An 18,887-nucleotide genomic window follows, 5' to 3' on the forward strand; every position below is an offset into this window, starting at 1 on the left:
CTGTTAAAACAGTCGCGTTATCGTGGCTTTTTAGGGCGGACGAAACAATGCTGAATATGGCCTTCTTTTAGAAATTAGGTAACTTTTGAATAAGTAATCTACTCTTTTTGGTGTATCAGGAACGTTATATTGGGGCTATCCATGCGGTTAAGTGTACGTGAGCATAAAACATTCACGACCAGCTCACCCTCACCTGCACTTAATTTCAGCAAACACACTTCTTTGTAGGTGGGGCACCCTAAAATTCGAACCAGGACCGTCACATAAACAAAGCATTTTTTTTAAATGTGTGTGTCAAATCTCCAGCTCACAAAAAGATCGAAGACAATGGCACCGCGGGCATGGAGCTGGACGCGCATCGACGGTCGCAACGTGCTCGCTATGCCTACTCAGACGGAAATTCGTTTATACGACAGCGACGACTTTATTTTAATCAATCGTCTGGAACCGACTGGTCATCAGTCACCTGTGGCCTTCGTACGTTGGAGCGCTTTTCACGGCCGCTTGGCCTCGATCTCATGCACCAAAATTATCGTCCACGCACCGCAGAGAGATTTGCAGGTGCGCAGTCGCGTAAACTTCACAGCTATCTGTTGTTACTACTTAAATGAGACGCACGTTTCTATTCGAGGGCTAGCTTTTTCCCGTAACGCAGATGAATTGCTCTATTGTGGACCCCAAGCTGGTGTAGGCAAGTTAGACGTGCGCGGTCTGAGCAATAATGAAGGAAATGCTTTAGTACTGTGGAAAGAGGATGCAGAAGTGTGTGACGTAGCTAAATACTCACCAAGTGCCTTTATCTTCGCCACATTAACGAAACAGCAAGTAAAGGTTTGGAGAATGAGAAGAAAAATAGGGGAACCTGATCAACATCAGACGCTTTACAAAGTCGAACAGTTACGGCATACGGACCCGGTAGTGTATTTCTCGTGGAAACCTTCTTTGTCGCAATGGCATTCGAATCTGGAGACGGATGGGACTCGAAAAGCACAATGGTTTGAACCGCAAAGAATTTTGCTGACTTGCACTGTAACGAGGTCGGTTCGAATTTGGACAGAGATGCGATGCGGATTCGAACCTGTGCTTGTATTTGATACAATGCATCCAATCGACAATGTGCGCTGGGTAATGACAAAGAATAGAAATATTAGTGACGAAGCATTCGGGGAGATTAAGGAAGACCATGACCAAGCGGATTGGATATCGGGAGTCGATCAACATGGCATTTTAAGACTATGGAGGCTTGCCGGGATAGACTCAGCTCATCCCAAAGTAGAGGAGACAATGCTGCAGATCCAGGTGAGTGGAGAAGATGACAAACAAAATTTTGGTGTGGGACTGGGAGAGGCTTGTGTCATGGCATATTTTTCACAAAATCACTTTGGAAGGCCGTCAAAGTTGGAAATTGTACTTCAGCGCGCTGACCACATCATGCTATCGTTTCATGTCGCAGTCGGCCAAGGGGATCGACCATCACAAATCTTGAAGAAATCGTGGCACCGAAGTCATCTTGGCTCCATATCAGCTCTATCGGCGCATCCATCACTGCCATTAATTGCAAGCGTTGATACGTATGCGTCTGAGTTTCCGGGCTTGATGCGGAACGAGATTCTTGTCTATTGGATCTCCTTTTCCGCCTTTTCAGCTGATACGCGATTAATCCCGTCTGGCGTGTTGCCCTGCGAAGACAAAAGAGGTGACGTACTATGTATTCAGTGGGTGCCCACACTTCACTTTGACGCTACACCGCTAATCCTTGTTGCTTATAAGTCGGGGTATATTGATGTGTATGGAAGGTCACCGAGAGCTGACGTTGCGGTGGTGTCATCCCCGAAAATACGGTCGCCTAAACATCTGAGAATATTAACCAGTTCTACAGGGTTATCTTCTTTGCCTCATTACGATTATGTGACAGAAAAACATGGATTTCAATACGAAGTTGCTTGCGAAAAGCGGACAATGGCAGAACTTGGGTTATATTTCGAGGAGAAAAACGGGAGATTTATTGTGTCGAAAACTTGCTCAAGCAATAAGTATCTTAGTGATGTTATTGAGGGTGATGAGCTTATCGCAATCAATAATGATAGCGTTGTAGGCAAAAACTTGATGGAAGTCTACGCCATAATTGGCGAAAAATGTTTTGGAGAATCCCTCCATTTGAGTTTCCGGGCTGCCTGCAAAGATGATTTTAATGGGACAAAAGATCAAAAGCTGGGTGATGAAGAAAGTCATGAGTCGATGATGCCAGCCCTTTGCCGACCAACATCAAGTACAAATAGTAGAGATGACGCCAAATTGGAGCATTCTGGTAAAGAGCACACATCAAACCTTGAACAAGAAAAAGGAAATTTCTGGTTTCCTTGTGGTGTAGATGATGTAATCCACGCAGGAGCGGTATCAATGTATGGAGGTTGGAAACATTTGTTTCATTCAAAAGTTGCACCGAAATTGGCATTACTGTGTGTGTGTCCGTCGTATGCAGACGATGGCGAATATGTGCCTGATTCAGTATTGATATTTGGCATCGAATCACTACCTGGTAAGCTTAGCGTGTGGAAAGGAGTCCGCGGTGGTGCATATCAATCTTTTGAGGTCACCCAAGTTCATATTCAAGGTGTAGCATTCCAAAAAAAAGCTAATATTACTTCACTTGCTTGTGAGAGAGACTACCGGCAGCGAGCATTTACAAGCAAGCGGGCAAGGACTCGAAATATTCTTAATTCCCTTTTATTTGTGGGCGATCTTGCGGGGTACGTGGAACATTGGCGCTGTCAACTTATTGATGACTACATTCAGTTTACGGTGATGAGCTCTTCCCATGTTGGCGATACAGAATCTATGCTGTTTCCAGGCTCATATAACGTTCGTGCGCAAATCGGTTCATTCTGTCGACGCGGATATGTATTGACTGGTCAAGTTGAAAGCTTAACCAGTGAGAATGCAGAATCGGCTATGGCTGGCAGTATTGTTCATATAGAAGTGGATGATCCGAATCGTGTAGTCGTGCTGCGTGCTGATCGACCCGAGGATCTTTATATTTTTGAAGCAGAGTCCGGGCTTGGAATTTTACGCCTTGAAGAATCAATCTCGTCAAATGGACGAGGAAACGTTTTAGGCTTCACGTGGTGTACCTCACACGTTGAATTTAATGTCGATGCGCTTGCAGTGCGATACGAATCTGCCACAGTAATTTACCACTACGATATGGCTTTGCATCGATGGATTCAAATCGGGAATGACGTCATGAGCCCCGCAGCTCTCTTTGACTGTACAAGGGATTCATCTGCCTTGATGTTTGGCGGCGGCCATTTGTACAAGTCGCTTCTGGACCAGCACTCGCCTCAACTAATTTCGAACGAAATGCCGGTAGTAATTGGCAATTGGGATGAACCGGGGAGCCTCCTTCAGCACTCAATGGACTGGAAAGTAGCTGAACTGCCGCAAAAACTTCCTGTGTGGCATCCTTACGTGCTTTTGACGACGATGTTTGGTATGCATGCACGTGTTGGTAAGAAAGACACATCACTTGCTGGTGATCACGCGGCCTTTGAGTTTTCTAGAGCTTTTGGAGATGCAACTCAAATGCTAAAATTACTTGCCAAAGTGCTTAACGATGAATCTTCAGCTCGTGCAAGCGCATCACATGGGATCCTGTCGTATACTGGTCCAGCTTGCTCGATGGAAAAAGGTGTTGGGGACGAAGAATTGGGTCGTGCCCGAATACGTGAGTCAATTGGTCGATATTCGACATCTATCCATCGAAGTGATCAAATTGATAAAGCAGAAAACCTGTTTGCTGCTCAAATGAGCAAAAACGGCCAAAAGAGTTTTAATTATGGTAGAAGGGAATGCTGTTCGGATGAGGATAGTCACCGTACTCTATTATTGAGCGAAGCAGAGACAATTTTGGCTGCTATTGAATCGATGTTACAGAATAAAAAGCATGAATTGCGTCAAAATGCATTAATTTTGTTTGCTTCATTTAGCGAAGAAAACTTGCTGGAAATGAAGATGCTTTTACACTTTGTGGACGCAATTCAGTCGCTTGGTTTTGATCTGGATGCTTCAGCTGCAGATCTTGGAGCGAAACGCTTCATTTCAATGAATTTGCTTGCCAAGTCATTGAAAAGTGTAGTGCTTACACACTCAAATGGCAAGATTGCTAATTATTCGAGTAACCCCCAAAATGGAGAGTGGGATGGCAATGCCGAGAGGCAAAAATTGCACAGCAATCATGAAAATGATTTTCAACTATCAAGTTTGGAAGAAATGCCTTCCTCCGGAATCCTGTGGGCTTTACACTCGGATGCGCAGCGCTTTCTGTGGGAGCATTGCATCCAACCCCAGACGCAATGGGATGAAGTGCGCCCTTTATGGCTTGGAATTTGGATCAAGGACGTAAAGTTTCTGCGAGAAATTGTGGAGTGGTAGGCTATTGCTTGGCATTGCTATCGATCAGTTTTATCTAATATTATAGCTGTCGGGTTTGTTCGTGACATTTTAGGCTTGCAAAACTATCGTATGCTCGTTCTAAAAATGCGATGGATGTTTGTTTGCTATACGTTGCAGTGGGAAAGAAGAATGTGCTCAGTGCATTGGCTAATCTCTCTCAATCCGAATCTAATAAGGTGAAAATGACCCGACTTATCTGTGACGGCTTTGTATTATAACCTTACTGATTACAGCGATGTATATGATTCATTATTCCAGACGCTAGCTTCATTTTTAAAAAACAATTTCTCTGAAAAACGCTGGAGCAATGCTGCAGTTCGAAACGCCTATTCCTTGTTAAGCAAAAAAAGGTACGAAGTCGCAGCAGCATTTTTTTTACTATGTGAGCCACCGCGCATACAAGACGCGGTTCGAGTTCTCGCAGTGCGACTTGGAGATTTAAGTTTGGCACTTGTGATAGCCAGGCTGGTTGAAAATCAATCAACGGATCAAGTGCGGCATGAATTTACGACAAGTCAGGCCAACATTACTTCGGCCGGTTATGTAACAAAGCTGTTGTTGGAACAAGAGGTTCTTCCTTTGTTCCGCCAGAAACGTGACGTATGGCTAGAAAGCTGCGCGCTTTGGTGGCTTGAGGATTTTGAACAAGCCCGAACTGTGCTTCTCCCTCAATTTCAAGAGGTGGATGTATGTGAAGGCAACAGTTGGATTTCTGCGCAAGACGATCTTGTTTCAACTATGACGCGGATGACGCATTTTTTTACAAACCTAACATCTTTTACAGTCTATTTCCAGCATCTGCATTCGAATGTCAATTCCTTGCTGCTAAGCTGGGCCAGAAAGAAAATGCATGAAAAAGTCATTTCAGATGAAGCTGATCTAAGTGACCAGAGCTTTCCTCATACGAGAAGTTTACAGCTCATTTCTATGGCAGATATTGAGCATGCGTTCTCCTTTGTTGCCTATGTTTGCAAGCGAAGTGGGTTAAGCGATACCGCACTCGTCGAGATGCTCCAAGCGCGGCATCTGATTAACCTCCACGCACGTCTTGAAATCTCGATGGGTGACGCGTGTGATTCTATCACAAGTATGGTGGCTGACGATGAGGAGGCACACGTAGCTGAAAGTGTTACCTCGCCTCGCTTTCTGTGTTCAGTACAGAATCGTAGGCAAGGGATGAAACTTGCAAGTTTTACGGCACCTAATACTCGAAAAGGCTCCAAGTCGCAAAGGCGAATGAGTTTTTTATGCGAGCTTAATGTCCCACAAAATGATGCGTTGATGACGAGAAAGAAGGCGCGTCCACGCTCAAACTCCATTTCGTGGTACAAAAAGCTCCAGCCCGATAAGCCAATTCCTACAGCACCGTGGCTGAAAGCTCATATCGCTGATATCGAATGTCGGCGGTGGGCATCATCTGCATTTGTGGGGAAAATGATTGGTATCCGTGTCGCTCGCGAAATGATCAGCTATTTTCGCACTGAGTTGGACATGTGCTTTCGACAGGGTGACAGAGCTAAATCTTTTACATGCGAAGGGAAGGTATCTGCGTCTTGTGAGCTAAATCATCAGTGTTTGATCAAGCTTCATAAGGAATTCTTAAATGAGCTGTGCACTCCACTCTGTGAGCAATTTCAGGTAGATCGCAATTATGTGTATGAAGCTGCACTCGCAGTAATGCACCCGCATGCGTACCTTCATATTGTCGAAGTATGCTTTTTGTTGTCTGAGCTTGGTAGATTGTCTACATTGCGCAAGTGGGTTGAGTACGTGTCACTGTCGGTGCTTCAATCGTGTTCAACATTTGCATCCTGCAGTATTACCGAGGATGTCTATCGTGACTGGGAGGGACTCACAATACAGCTGTGCTATCTCCTAAATCTCGATAGCGAGCGTCAAATATGCCTTCCAGCCCGCGTGGTTGCGCACATCAGCGTCGCTGTTCGAACAGGAATCGTTTTCTTGGGCTGGGCGCGTCAACTGTTTGATGTTGTGTTTCAAGCTATCACGCTGCCATTCTGCACTCAAGAAACCCTTGACGAAGCGCATATTGGTGATTTGGGCCCTCTCTTGAGCACATTTGCTTTCGTAATGAATTTGCGAATGCTTTGCAATTTGTTGCATGGATCTGCTACGAAAAAGGGTGAGATGCGTAAGACACGAATACTCGAAGGAAATCTTGGCTACACTTTCTTAGGCGCCGTTGCCTCAGGACGAGAAAGTGGAGGTAATATTTCGGTTTTGACGTGGGAAGGCACCAAAGATTCTTCAGATCAGAACCAAATTCGAATCCAGAAAATGTATGCTTTAATTTTAATGGTGTCGGTGATTCGTTCTCTGTGTGTGAAAGCAAAAAATTTTTTGAACACATGCCAAGGCGATGTTGAAACTGACGATGCTGGGAGCACTGAGACGGACATCGCAAGCTCTCTCTTTACACCCCAAAAACTGTGGAAAGCACTTGACAAGGACCCTGTAGAAGGACTACAGCGATGGGGAGCTTTAATTGAGTCGCATTTGCGATGCGAGTTCGACTACTCTGTGAAGGAGGTACCGTGTGTTTGTGGTCTTTACGGCCTAGACAGTGCTATTTTCAAGGTAGCCGCTCTTCCAAGTAAGGGCGGAAAGGTTCGCTGCCAAGCATCTAACTATAAATATCAAAAGCAAAGCTTGAATGGCGTCAATGATTCAACTACAAGCTCGGCATCTGCTGCAGTTCCGGCTGAATATAATGATGAAGCCAATGATGACCCGAGAAGCTTGTTGACTTTTCTTCATCATTTCGGTATGAGCATGGAGCTGCACACGGCTTTGATAAATTCAAGTGACGACTATCTGCTGTTGTTAATGCAAAATGCCGACGTGGGAGTGCAAACTACGTTGCGACGCTTTCGTATCGATCCTCGAGTGTATGTTAAGAGCTTTACACTCCGAGATGCACTCAATTGGTTTGCCCGCCATAAGTTTTTTCATAGCAAATCCACTGGAGACGACACGATCGACCAAATGCACAGATTTCTAAATCGCTGTTGCAAGCAACGCAAATTGCGACTTTTGAGAACGCATCGCAGCGAAGACGCGCATATTTTCCCATCTAATTATGACCATGCTAATATTCACGAAGCCCCATTGTTACGAGCGGGTTTGTCTGACGAAAAGGAGAAGAAAAATTTTCCTGATGCTTTCTACTTGCAATCAATGATGTTCGTAAACCCGTGGGAAGTTGAGGCTGAGCGGAATGTGCGTAGGTATATGCACAATGCCCGGTCTCCACTTCTTGTCGAGCTAGGATGGGACCGCTTGAGTCCGATGTGCTCAGAAATTAGCAATGAAATTGTCGCGAATGTGCTTAAAGATCCAGATCTTGTGGCTATGTGGAAAGCCACAGGTGCCGAAAGTTGGCTTGTGACAACCATCTCACAATATCGTATCGACGGTCTCCATTCGTATCGCACAGTTCATCAGCATCTCGGCCTTGGTGGTAGAGTTGAGCCGCAAATTCCATTTTTTGTTGAGATTTACTCGCACAGTCAGCGCAATGCTATGTTTGAATTAGCTGGTCTACCGCATCGATTTATCGGAGTCGTCACTGTGGAGATGGTAGAGGCTAAAGAACTAATTGCGTGCAGTTGGATTGGAAACTGGAGCGATCCGTACGTTTTTTTAGAGTTGTGTCATGCGAATGACAATCACCATCAAACTGCGGTCGAGTGGAGCTTGCAAACCTATCGCAGCTCGGTTGGTGAAGGCGGTGTCAATCCGCGATGGAGTCCTGACGAGAACAAGTTTGTATTTTTCATGGCAATCCCCACTCATGCCAATCACATAAGCAGCTCACCCGAAAACAATCAGTATGCATGCACTGAGAGTTGCATCCGCACAGTGGACACGCAGGCCAGTCGCTTGTCATCACAAATTTGGAATGCCGAAATCAAAGATTTTAATCGCGATGCAGTGGATGCTTTGGAGTGGATGCTTCCATCCGTGTTTGCAGGTCCGCCATCCTTGTTGCAGTGTACTGTATATCAGAAAAACAAATTTTTGAGCCATCAATTCATGGGAAGAGCAAAGGTAAGTAGCGAGTCCATATAACGCGGAGTGACATGTTGAATTAAGTTGTTTCTATCTCTTTTTGCCTTAGATTCGTTTGAATGAACTTACTCCAGGTAGCCCGATAGACTGCTGGCTGCCTCTCGAAGACGTTTCGAGCGGGGCATTGCATTTGAAAATCTCGTTGTCATTCCAGCTCATGTGCTCGTTAAAAAACGGGCACCTTCAATCCAATATGCTGCCATAAAATCTGCAGCAGCACTGACTTACTCAGTCCACAGCTAAGCCAAGATCGAAAATGCGGACGCTTTCTGTGTAGGCGCTTAAAGTCTGTAGAGTTCAAAACTATTTATTCACACTAATCATGTCAAAAACGTGTTTAAGATAGCTCAAAGCACTTTGGAACCACTCTAAAGTTTAAGACCGATTTTTTCAGACATCAAATATGCTTCGGAAACCTCATTTCTTAAAACGCGAAATATGAAGTTTCTATCCAAACAAACACTTAGAACATCAATTGGCTACATGATATGGGACGACCTATTTACTTGGCGGGTTCATGTACCGGACTCCATCTTTTGCGCCTTTGGTGACTATAGCAAAGCCATCAGTGAGCAAATTGAAATCAGTCTTCGAGCTGATGCTTGTATCCCTGTACATCGCCTCGTGGCATGTAGCGGACAGCGTGACCGCAACATCCGTAGAGGTAATGGCTGCCAGATCACCCACACACTTAGGTAGATCGTCTTGTGTTGCACCGAAAAACTCGCGGACGGGTGTACTAAAATTAGTGAATACTCCATTCTGTAGCGATGAGAGCAGCTGGCATGAAATGAAAGCAGAAGGAGCTTCAGTAGTATCTCCCGCAATCTTAGATGTTCGATCGCACGCAGCTAAGTCGTTCACTAATGTATCGATGCCCACAGCATCTTCAAAAGTGCTTTTATCCCTAGCGTACGAGATTGCACCAGTGGCACTTTTATCTTTTTCGCACTGCAGTGAAAACTTCTTTAACACGTTTTGAAGAAATGGACTGATTTCGTACTCAACAGCAAAAGCATCCATACTCTTAAATGTCGTGCCAACGCCATGAAAGTATTTCGAAAGTTTGGCGTGCAAACTAATCGGAACATTCCGCAAATACATCGGAATCTCGACCGTCGGAGAAATCTTAAGATTACCCCTTCCTCTGCATGATCCAGTGAGTGGAATACTCTGGTTACAGCTCTGATAAAACTGATACACCATGTCGATCGTTGCACTATTCGATCACGAATGAACAAACTCGATTAATTATGCGTCGCTATTCAAAAACGATGTCAACTTACTAGTGGCTGAAAAAAATTGGGTCAAAAGTAGCAGCACGAGTCTCGTAGACGCCACCGAGAATGCTGTGCACCGTCATTTGAATCGAGTTTTGAATTTCCTTGCGCAGTGTATCCATCCCGGTGGCATCACTGGCATGGCGAATCAAATCGGCAAACGTACTTGGACCAACCTCCAACGACGAGTCCCCTACATTCCACTCTCCACGTGGGATACACCTCTCGCACTTTGTACTGATCGTACAAGCATGTGCGGCCACGCTGGTATTTGCACAATTCCCACTCGGAATGATTTCACCGTTCAAGACATAGTCACCGGGATTAAGCTCAGGTCCTTCGCAGCCTCCCAAGTCTGCCAATATCGGCGAGCATCCTTCAATTCCATTGCATACCGTCGTTGTCGATATGCGCTTGGCAGAGTCCTCGAACAAGTCCCAGTATGGCAGCGTCAGGTCGCTAAATGTCGAGTCTAGCGAGCGTAGCATGTTCTCGTAGCCGAGTAGATACTTACGATACCACGCTGGTGCGCCACATGTACCGACAACCTGGTCTAGACTTCTAGAATCCATATACATTTGCGTGAATAGCATGTGGTTTCCCGATGTCATCGCTTTCTTTATAGCGCTCAAATACTGCTCTACAGAACGCCACCAGACGTTTGTTTAGTTGAATATTTATCCACACAAATCTGCAGCACACACACCTTTTTCATCGCTGCTGTAGGTAGTCCAGCTCTTGCGTATGCGCGTGGCCGTTTGCACAACCGTGGCTCCTACTAGCAAGGCAAGAACAGCCAGCCGGACGCGCATGAATGCCTTGATTATTCTGACTCTTTGACTGACATGCTGTGCCGAATTATTGGTACACTTGTGTATGTCACAAACTAGAGTGCTTCCGTTTCCATACAAAAAGAGTGGTGCCAGTTGAACGGAAAACATGACGACAACGTTTGACAATCGCGCAGCGCTGGAGAAGGCGATTGAATCGTGTTCAAACTCTGTGCGTGCACTGCGAGAAAAGATGCACGATGAGGAAGAGGCTGTAGAAATGGAAGATGTGGCCAAAGAAGTGCAGCGGCTCATGGGTTTGCGCAAAGAGCTTCAGCGCTGGATACAGACTAAGTCGGAAGACCAAAAGACCAACCAACACGAGGAGGAGACACCGGAAACAGGAAATGATAGCGCAGAGCCGATGGTTGTCGGCAGCAAACTGGAGCAGCGTGCTGTTAAGCTCGAAAGCCACGTCGCTAAAGCAAATGAAAAGCTATTGATTCTGGAGACGAAAGTAGCGCAGATTGAGCGAACAAAAAATGCTTTGACGTATCTAAATCAGGTTAGGACAAGTGCAGAAGAGAAAGTGGAGACTTTGGTAGATCAGACGACGGAAATTGGTGTGATAAAGAGTCTGAAAAAGAAGAAGAAGAACAAGAAAGTCATGGAAGCAAAGAAGGTAGCGACTAATCATTTGGGAATGACAGACGATACGGATCAAGTGGCCAACCTGACGATACAGCTCGAGGCTGAGCGTATGAAGGTGCTAGAGGTCACTCAGACAGCAAAGAAACTTCAAAAATCTGTCGATGCGCTGACGGAGGAGAAGAGAAAAATCGTTGCGAAGCTCACGGCTGAGTCAAAGGCGGGTATTACTAAGTCAGAGCAGGCCAGCGATATAAAACACTCTGATGACGAGTTAGAAGATGGGCTGCTCAATGTACAGGACAAGCTGGACCAAACAATTACCACAATTGTGCAGGAGAAGACGGGAGTGGTAGCTAATTTGACGGGTGAGCTGAAAAAGGAGCACTCTGAGCCTGAACAGGCAAACCAGTTAGACCAGAAAGTGTACTCTGATCCAGAACTGTCTGTTATGTCGCTCGTTAAAGAGAAGGTTGAGCTACAAAATAGTCTCCAGGCTGCTGAAAATATCACAAACGCCGTTCGTGACGAGCTAAGTAGGCTGAAAAAGGAGCTTTCGGAGATTAAAGACAAAAAGGAGACTAGGGAGACTCATTTGGGCAAGCTGTGGAAGAACATTGAAGAGCTTCAGCTTGAAAACAAGATGCTCAAAGAGAAAAATTTATCGATCAAAGCTAAAGTTCAAAAAGTGCGTGCGGAAGCAGAAAGATATATTGCTGAGATCTCGTCGTACGATCACAAAACCGAAATGCTAAACGCTGAAATTGAGAGTGCCAAAATCGAGCTTGACAAGTCGAAAAAGGAGGCTGAAATTCTGCAGCATGAATCAGAGAAATTGCAGAACGAGGTAAGTGTATCCAAATCAATAGCGGCAAACTCAGAGGAGCGTATACGGACGCTTGAGAAGGATCTGGAAGTTTCTACAGCGATGGCTTCGAAGAATGTTACCGAGCTCGAAAACCTGCGCAAGTTGAACAAAGAGGCAGAGGCAACTAAAGCTTCCTTTGCTGAACGGATTCAGGCCTTAGAAAATGAGATAAAACGTTTGAAGCAGAGCGAACTGGAGGTGGCTGCCGAGTGCGATGTACTTCGCCAGTCAACTAAGGATTCGGAACGTGTACACAAAAACGATATCGAGAAGCTTATGTCTCAGCTAGTTCAGCTGCAATCTGTTGCAGAAGGAAAGGATGGTAAATTTGAGGCTGAGTTATCACAGGCACAAGAAATTGCCAAGGTTGCTGTTGCCGAAAAGGAGTTACTTACCAGTCAGCTGCTTGAGATGAAAGACAACATGGTTCAGCTAAAGCTGAAACACAAAAAAGAATTGGGTCAGGTTTCCGATAACGGCTTGCAGCTTAAAAGGCTTGCAATGGACTTGGAGGCCCGTACGGCCGAAGTGAAGAAAGAAAAGGCTTTGAACGATGACTTACAAAGCCAGCGTTCAATCGCTGCCGACCAGCTTCAGGACTTACGTGGAGTCGCTGCGACGAATGAGGAATTGCTCAAAAAGGCCCGTGCATCCTTACTTGAATCAAACGAGGAACTTAAGGAAGCTCGCGCAAACGCATTAAAGTGGAAGAACTCCGCACAAGCGGCCAAAACACTTATGAACGCCAAAATTGCCGACTTTGAAAGTGCTAATAAACAGCTCAAAAAAGCCCGTGCGGATGCATCTTCGGCCAGTACGGCTCGTTCGCAACTCTCACTAAGCCTACAAGCCAAAGAGAAGAAGCTGGCGAAGACGAAACAAGAGCTTGTTGCTGTTCGTAAAGAGCTCGCCGAGATTTTAGCTGCAATGGATGCTGAACGCACGCAGTCAAAACAAGAGCACATGGTGCATGTTTTGAAGCTTCGTGAGCGTTCTGACAATGAATTAGCGCAACTAAGCAGTCAAGTACATTCGCATCGCGTAATGCTTGCAGTTCTCCTTCCAGTTCTCGTAGCTGTGTCTGTCTACGCCTTCTCGCATTAAATAAATATGTGACAGCTGGAAAGACGCAGTCTTGAAATTATTATCGATACATTTTTGATACTAATGTGTAGATACGACTAGCATAAACTGCAGTTTTACCGGTTTAGCGTTTCCTTAACAGAAAGGACAATACCCGCCGGGTTTTTTACATAGCACACCTGAAATTCTACCAATCGTTGAAGTCAAAAGCACTATTCCGCATCCACGCGGCACAGTGCAAGATGAAGTCGAAGGAGGGCGAGGCTGTCGCGGTAGCGCGCGATGTCAGTGGCGACGTCACGCTGTCCGGTGCGTTTTCCTATCTACGTTGTCGTTCGTTTCGTTTGATGTTGATGTGCAGAACGCCTCAATTTTCTTCTACTGGCTCACACAAAGCGCTCTAATTGTTGTGTGATTGTGTTCCATCAGGCCCAGGCTCAGCTGCGGAAGGCCATGAGGTGGCCGACCACCAGCTCTTCGCAAATACTGATGAAGCCGCCGTGGATCCGACTGGACCAGCTATGAAGAAGCAACTGGAACAAAGTGTCGTGTTGCACAAGGATGAAGAAGCTATGTCTAATGTAGATACTATCCGAACAGAGCTTCAATTCGGACAGTCAGACACATTGACGATCAGAGAGCTCAATGCCGAATTGCAAATGACGGCAGATAAGGCAACACAGGAGGAAATGAGAGTTTTGGTCTTGCAGGAAGAAAACCACCGTCTCATGAACCAGATTGCGGCTGTTTTGGAGGATAAACAACAGTGGGAACGGCTTACACAACAACTCACAGATGACAATCACGCGCAACGTCTTAAATTAAAGGAATTAACACAGGAGCTTCATAGTGCCAAACAGGAGCGTGAGGACATCGAGCAGATGTATCTGGAAGTGTCTTCCAATTTTGAGCAGGCGTTACGAAGCAATAATGAACTTGAGAAGGAGCGAAGCGTAGCTTTGTCTAAGATTGACTCGGAAAGACGACTCAAAATGTTTGAAAAAACTACCAGGCAAGAAATGTTGCAGCTCAATCAGCAGATTCAGTCACTCATTGCGTCCAATGACAGGACTACAGCAGATCTTGCCGAAACTACGGCGATTCGGGAAAAAGTGCTTGAAAAATTTGGTGTTGACCTTACGTACGAGAATATCGAGTCACTTCTTGACGTGAAAAACAAGGAAATTCAGATGCTCATAGAGCAGCAGTCGGCTATGGAAATTTCCCATGAACAAGCCATTCGTGAGACCGTCAACGTTACCGTTGCTGAAGTTGAGCGGCACCAGCTTAGTTTCGAGACGATTCCATTGCAGTACGATACTTTGGTAACCGAAAACAACGAGCAAAATTACGCAGTGAAGGATTTGTATCTGAAGTTGGAACACTTTGCCAACGAGCACGCAATCTTGCAGGAAATGCATCAGCGAATGTGCAAAGAAAAGGATGAGCAGATTGAGCAGCTAATTGGACAGCTTGATGCTGCTCAGACTCAGACACAGCAGTTTGATAAAGACTTTCTTACGATCAAAATTAAAATTGAAGGGTTGAATGAAGCGCTACAGATAGGAAACCCGCCATATACCGAGTTCAATACTAAGCTTACAATACTAGACGAGCTTGAGGCGCATCTAGACCACATCGAAAAACAGCTCGTAGGCTCCACAAAATCACTTCTGATTCATCCTCAAAGTGAATCAAAGACTCTCCAAGTACGTATCAAAAAGTGCGAGGAAGAAAAACAGCAGCTGATCGTAAAACTTGAAGAGTGTGAAGCTGCTTTAAAGGCTCGTGCAAGCGAATTTGACTTGCTCATAGCGCGGGGGCGAGCTGATAGTCCTGGTGATGACAAGTGTACATTTTTGCACGACAAAAATGCATCCGTTGAAACTTCAGATAGCTCTACTGGAACCTTGTGCAGTTTTGAGCGAGATTTGGAAGTCATGAAGGCTCAGCTGCATTCATGTCACGCACAGATGACTGCATATAAAGCTGAAAACATTCGAATGATTTTTGAAATGGCAAAAACAGCTGATAACGCCTCGAAGTTTAAGCAAAATTATGAGGATTTACAAAAGACGCTCGCAATGAAATCCTTGAAGCTAGATTCGACGTTGGAGCAACTGAAGGTTTTAAAATCTGCAAATAAGACGCTAGAGTCAGATGTTTTAAGGATATACGAGGAGATGCGTTGCGGCTCCGAAGCGTTTGCAATGCAAAGTGAGGAATTCGAGTCCGTGACTGCTAGATTGAGTCTTGCTTTAACAAAAACTGAAAAGAAAAGCCAAAAGCTAAAACGCGACTTAGAGGATATGAAGACTGAAAATAACGTTTTGGAGGAGCGAATTGCTGAACTAGTCGTGGTAGACTCTAACTTTGAAGGAGATGACGAACAAAAAATGGACCATGAGGTTCAAAAACTGCGTTCGTCACTAGTTCAAGCTAAAGTCAGGTATTTGGAACAAAAGTCGCAGCTTACTGCTCTAGAAAAGAAATTGGTGCAGGTCTCGAGGCCAAGTGGTCCTGCGCTTACAACTAGTAGTGTTTCATTGGATGCAGAGCGACGGGAATTCGAAGCAGCCTTGATCGAGATGATTGAGATGGAGAAAAAACTTCAGTTAGCTTACGAGGCAAAGCAAGGCCTGGAGTTGACACTTCAGGAGCGGATGGAGGCAAAGAAAGATCTAGAAGGTCGGCTTTTAATTGCAGAAGACAAGATAGTCGAGTTGGAGCAACAGCTAGAGCAGAAATCTGCTTTTATCGCTACAATTAAAGAGCAGCTGCAAAAGGTGGAAAATGAGCGTGAAAAATTGATAGAAGACTTTGCCAGGACTAATTCGAAGCTGGAACGCAGTAACGGCAGGCTAGAGGAGAAAGTGATCGAATTTGAGACATTAAAAACAACGACTGCTATGCTGAAGGATGAGCGCAGTCGTCTCTTCAGTGAGATCGCACTGCTGAAAGAAAATATTTTCAAATTTGAAGCACACAAAGTGGAAATAAGAGACTCTCAAGAGCTTGAGAATGAAGAGCTGGTGGAGCAGCTAAACGAGCTTGCTGATAAAATTGCTGAGATTGAGTCAGAAAAGCAGGAACTTTGTGCTAGACTTGAACAAACAGTTCAGCGATCTGAAGAAGATATTCACCAATTAAGAGAACGGCTGTACATGCTTGAGGAGGAAAAATCAGGACTTGACGAAGAAAATTACCAACTTGAGAGGACTGTTGATCAGTTAGGATCTGAATTGATTTTGCTCAAAGAGCAGAAGGTGGGCCTTGAAGTAGCAAACACGTTGATCTCTCAGCAGTTAAATCTTTTGGAGCAACATATGGAGAATGCAACAGGTGACATCGCCAGTTTATCAGCCGAAAAGAGAAAATTTATTGAGCTACAACAATCACTTGAGGCGCGAGTGTCTGCTTTTGAGGCTGAAAAGATTGAGCGTGAGCACGATTTCGATATAACGACGGCCAGATTGCACGAGGAATTGGCTCAGGCCTCGAATAACGTCAAAGCTCTGCAGTTTCAGCTTGTTCAAAGTGTTGCAGAGAATGAAAAGATCACGGCGTCCCTTTTGGAATATCAAAGAAATGCTCAGGACGACAAATTGGCGAGTAAAAATATCGCCATGAAACTGGAAAAGCAAGTAGCAGAGAACCACGATCTAAAGAAAAAAGTTGTAGCATTAAAACAAATGGCAGAAAAGGCATTGCATTCGCTACAAGCTAAATGTGAGGAGCTATCTGAAGCGGAATCCCGTGTTGCTGTGCTGATTGAAGATTGTGATGTGACCAAACTATCGCTGTCGGAAAAGCAGTCGGCGTATGATAAGCTTGCTCTTCACTGTGAAATTTCCATGCAACAGATTGACAAGCTATCCGGTGAACTAAGTGATTGGCAGACGAGGTATACTGAAGAAGCTCGCGTAGCTGAGGAGGTTATTTGCGCTTTGAAGAAAAACGAAAGCACATTAGAGGGGTCGCTGGCATCTGTTCAACAAGACTTGGCAAAAGCAGTGGAAGAACGAGATGCGGCATTGAAGGATGTCACCGCGAAGGATCTAAAAATCGAGATTTTGAAGTCTCAGCAAAGCGAACTCGAACGTGCGACTCATAGGCTTGATAGTGAGTCAAAAAGGCTACAGTCGAAGATTGTCTTTGATGCAAAAGCCACGGACGATATGATTTGTCGGTTTGAAAAATCAAACTTGGAAGCAGACCAAACTATCCGCAACCTGTCGGATTTATACGAACAAGCCCAAGTGTCCTATCAGGCAATTCAAGATCAGCTAGTCGACTCAGAAACGCGATTTTCTGTTCTTAAAGAGGAACGTGATACCTTAAGAACGTATCTGGATGAGAAGGAGTCAAATCACGACATGCTCAGTGCCCAAAAGATAGATTTGCAAAAGAAAATTAGTGTTTTAAAAACGGAACTGGAAAACGTTCGCAAAACGAGTTTAACCGAGCTGAATGCTGCGAAAGAGACCATTGCAAGCCTAAAAGCTGCCCAAGCTGAAGAAGCAAGGTTTACTGCGTCAGTTCAAGAGGAATTATCACAGGCTGAAGGATGTGTAATAGTTCTTGTTGAGGAGCGAGATGCTGCGAAAAAGTTACTAAGCAAAAGAGAATTCGCCCTAGAAGTTCTCAGCTCTGAGCATGGCGAGCTACAATTGAAGCATCAATCGGTTACCACTGAACTGGAAACTTTGAAACGCAAAATTGCAGCGGATGCCAAAGTTGTAGAGGCGACGGTCAATAAGTCGAAAAAAGAAGTGACAGAGGCAACAAATTCCTTAAAAGCAGTGCAAGCCGAGCTAATAAAAGCCGAGTCCCGAGTGATTTCCCTAGCTGCAGAATGCGAAACAGTAGGAAAAGCGTTTGACGAGCTGGAGACAAAGCACGAGTCACTGAGCTCTGTTAATGAAAACCTGACTGTGCAGCTTGAGAGCTTACAAGTTTCTATGGGGAATTTGCGCAGACAACATTTGGTTGAGCTTGAGGCCGCACAAGAGAAGATCCGTGACATGGAAATGGTGGATGCAACGAAGACCAAAACGCACGAATTAGCTCGTCTACAGCTATTAGACGAGAATTCGCGGGTCGTCTTCTTGACTGCAGAACTTAGCGACAAGGAAACTACTGCAAAAATGCTAAAGCTTCAAGTTGAAGAGCTGCATATGCGCATCCAGTCACTAGAGAGTGAGTTGGAGGAGCTGCAACACCAGCGTGAAGCGGAGACTGAGGCGGCAGAGAAGACCATTTGCAGCTTAAAGGCTTCAGAATCACAGTCCAGTGAGGAACTCGAGTCAATACGTCAGGAGGTTGCTGAGCTGGAGGCGCGTCTTGTGTCTACAGAGAAGGAGCGTGAGATTGTCAGCATGACTTTGAGCGAAATGGAGTCTCAGTGCAATGCTCAAAGCACAGAAATGTTATCCATGCAGACACGTATCCAGTCACTTGAGAGTGAGTTAGAGGAGCTGCTACACCAGCGTGAAGCGGAGACTGAGACGGCAGAAAAGACTATTTGCAGCTTGAAAGCTTTGGAATCACAGTCCAGTGAGGCACTCGAGGCAATACGTCAGGAGTTTGCTGAGCTGGAGGCGCGTCTTGTGACTACAGAGAAGGAGCGTGAGACCGTCAGCATGACCTTAAGCGAGACCGAGTCGCACTGCAACGCTCAAGGAATAGAAATGT

The 18,887-nt window shown here is 45.2% G+C and overlaps 4 protein-coding genes across 4 annotated transcripts in view; 3 read left to right on the forward strand and 1 right to left on the reverse strand.

Moving 5' to 3' along the window:
• Positions 1-341: 341 nt before the first annotated feature.
• PHALS_12806 (RAVE (regulator of V-ATPase assembly) complex subunit RAV1/DMX protein, WD repeat superfamily) lies at positions 342-8,916 on the forward strand (the record flags this gene model as incomplete). The annotated part of the gene is made up of 7 exons (XM_024728431.1): positions 342-561; positions 638-4,427; positions 4,505-4,628; positions 4,711-8,523; positions 8,594-8,703; positions 8,759-8,817; positions 8,891-8,916. 7 exons carry the CDS (start codon positions 342-344, stop codon positions 8,914-8,916), a joined length of 8,142 nt encoding a protein of 2,713 aa, XP_024578909.1.
• A 126-nt stretch (positions 8,917-9,042) lies between these two features.
• Positions 9,043-10,636, reverse strand: PHALS_12807 (RxLR-like protein; the record flags this gene model as incomplete). The annotated part of the gene is made up of 3 exons (XM_024728432.1): positions 9,043-9,763; positions 9,831-10,464; positions 10,531-10,636. The coding sequence occupies 3 exons, from the start codon at positions 10,634-10,636 to the stop codon at positions 9,043-9,045; spliced, it is 1,461 nt and encodes a 486-aa protein (XP_024578910.1).
• Positions 10,637-10,763: 127 nt separating this feature from the next.
• PHALS_12808 (uncharacterized protein) lies at positions 10,764-13,214 on the forward strand (the record flags this gene model as incomplete). Its single annotated transcript, XM_024728433.1, has 2 exons — positions 10,764-11,217; positions 11,305-13,214. 2 exons carry the CDS (start codon positions 10,764-10,766, stop codon positions 13,212-13,214), a joined length of 2,364 nt encoding a protein of 787 aa, XP_024578911.1.
• Positions 13,215-13,435: 221 nt separating this feature from the next.
• PHALS_12809 (uncharacterized protein) overlaps positions 13,436-18,887 on the forward strand; it is a gene marked incomplete at both ends in the record, with an annotated part of 6,177 nt that continues 725 nt past the window's right edge. The window contains 2 exons of the mRNA XM_024728434.1: positions 13,436-13,502; positions 13,623-18,829. Of these exons, the coding sequence (XP_024578912.1) occupies positions 13,436-13,502; positions 13,623-18,829 (5,274 nt within the window). The remainder of the gene's footprint in view (positions 13,503-13,622; positions 18,830-18,887) is intronic.

The sequence above is a fragment of the Plasmopara halstedii genome (genome assembly GCF_900000015.1).
Source record: "Plasmopara halstedii genome assembly, contig: Scaffold_650, whole genome shotgun sequence".
Taxonomy (NCBI): domain Eukaryota; phylum Oomycota; class Peronosporomycetes; order Peronosporales; family Peronosporaceae; genus Plasmopara; species Plasmopara halstedii.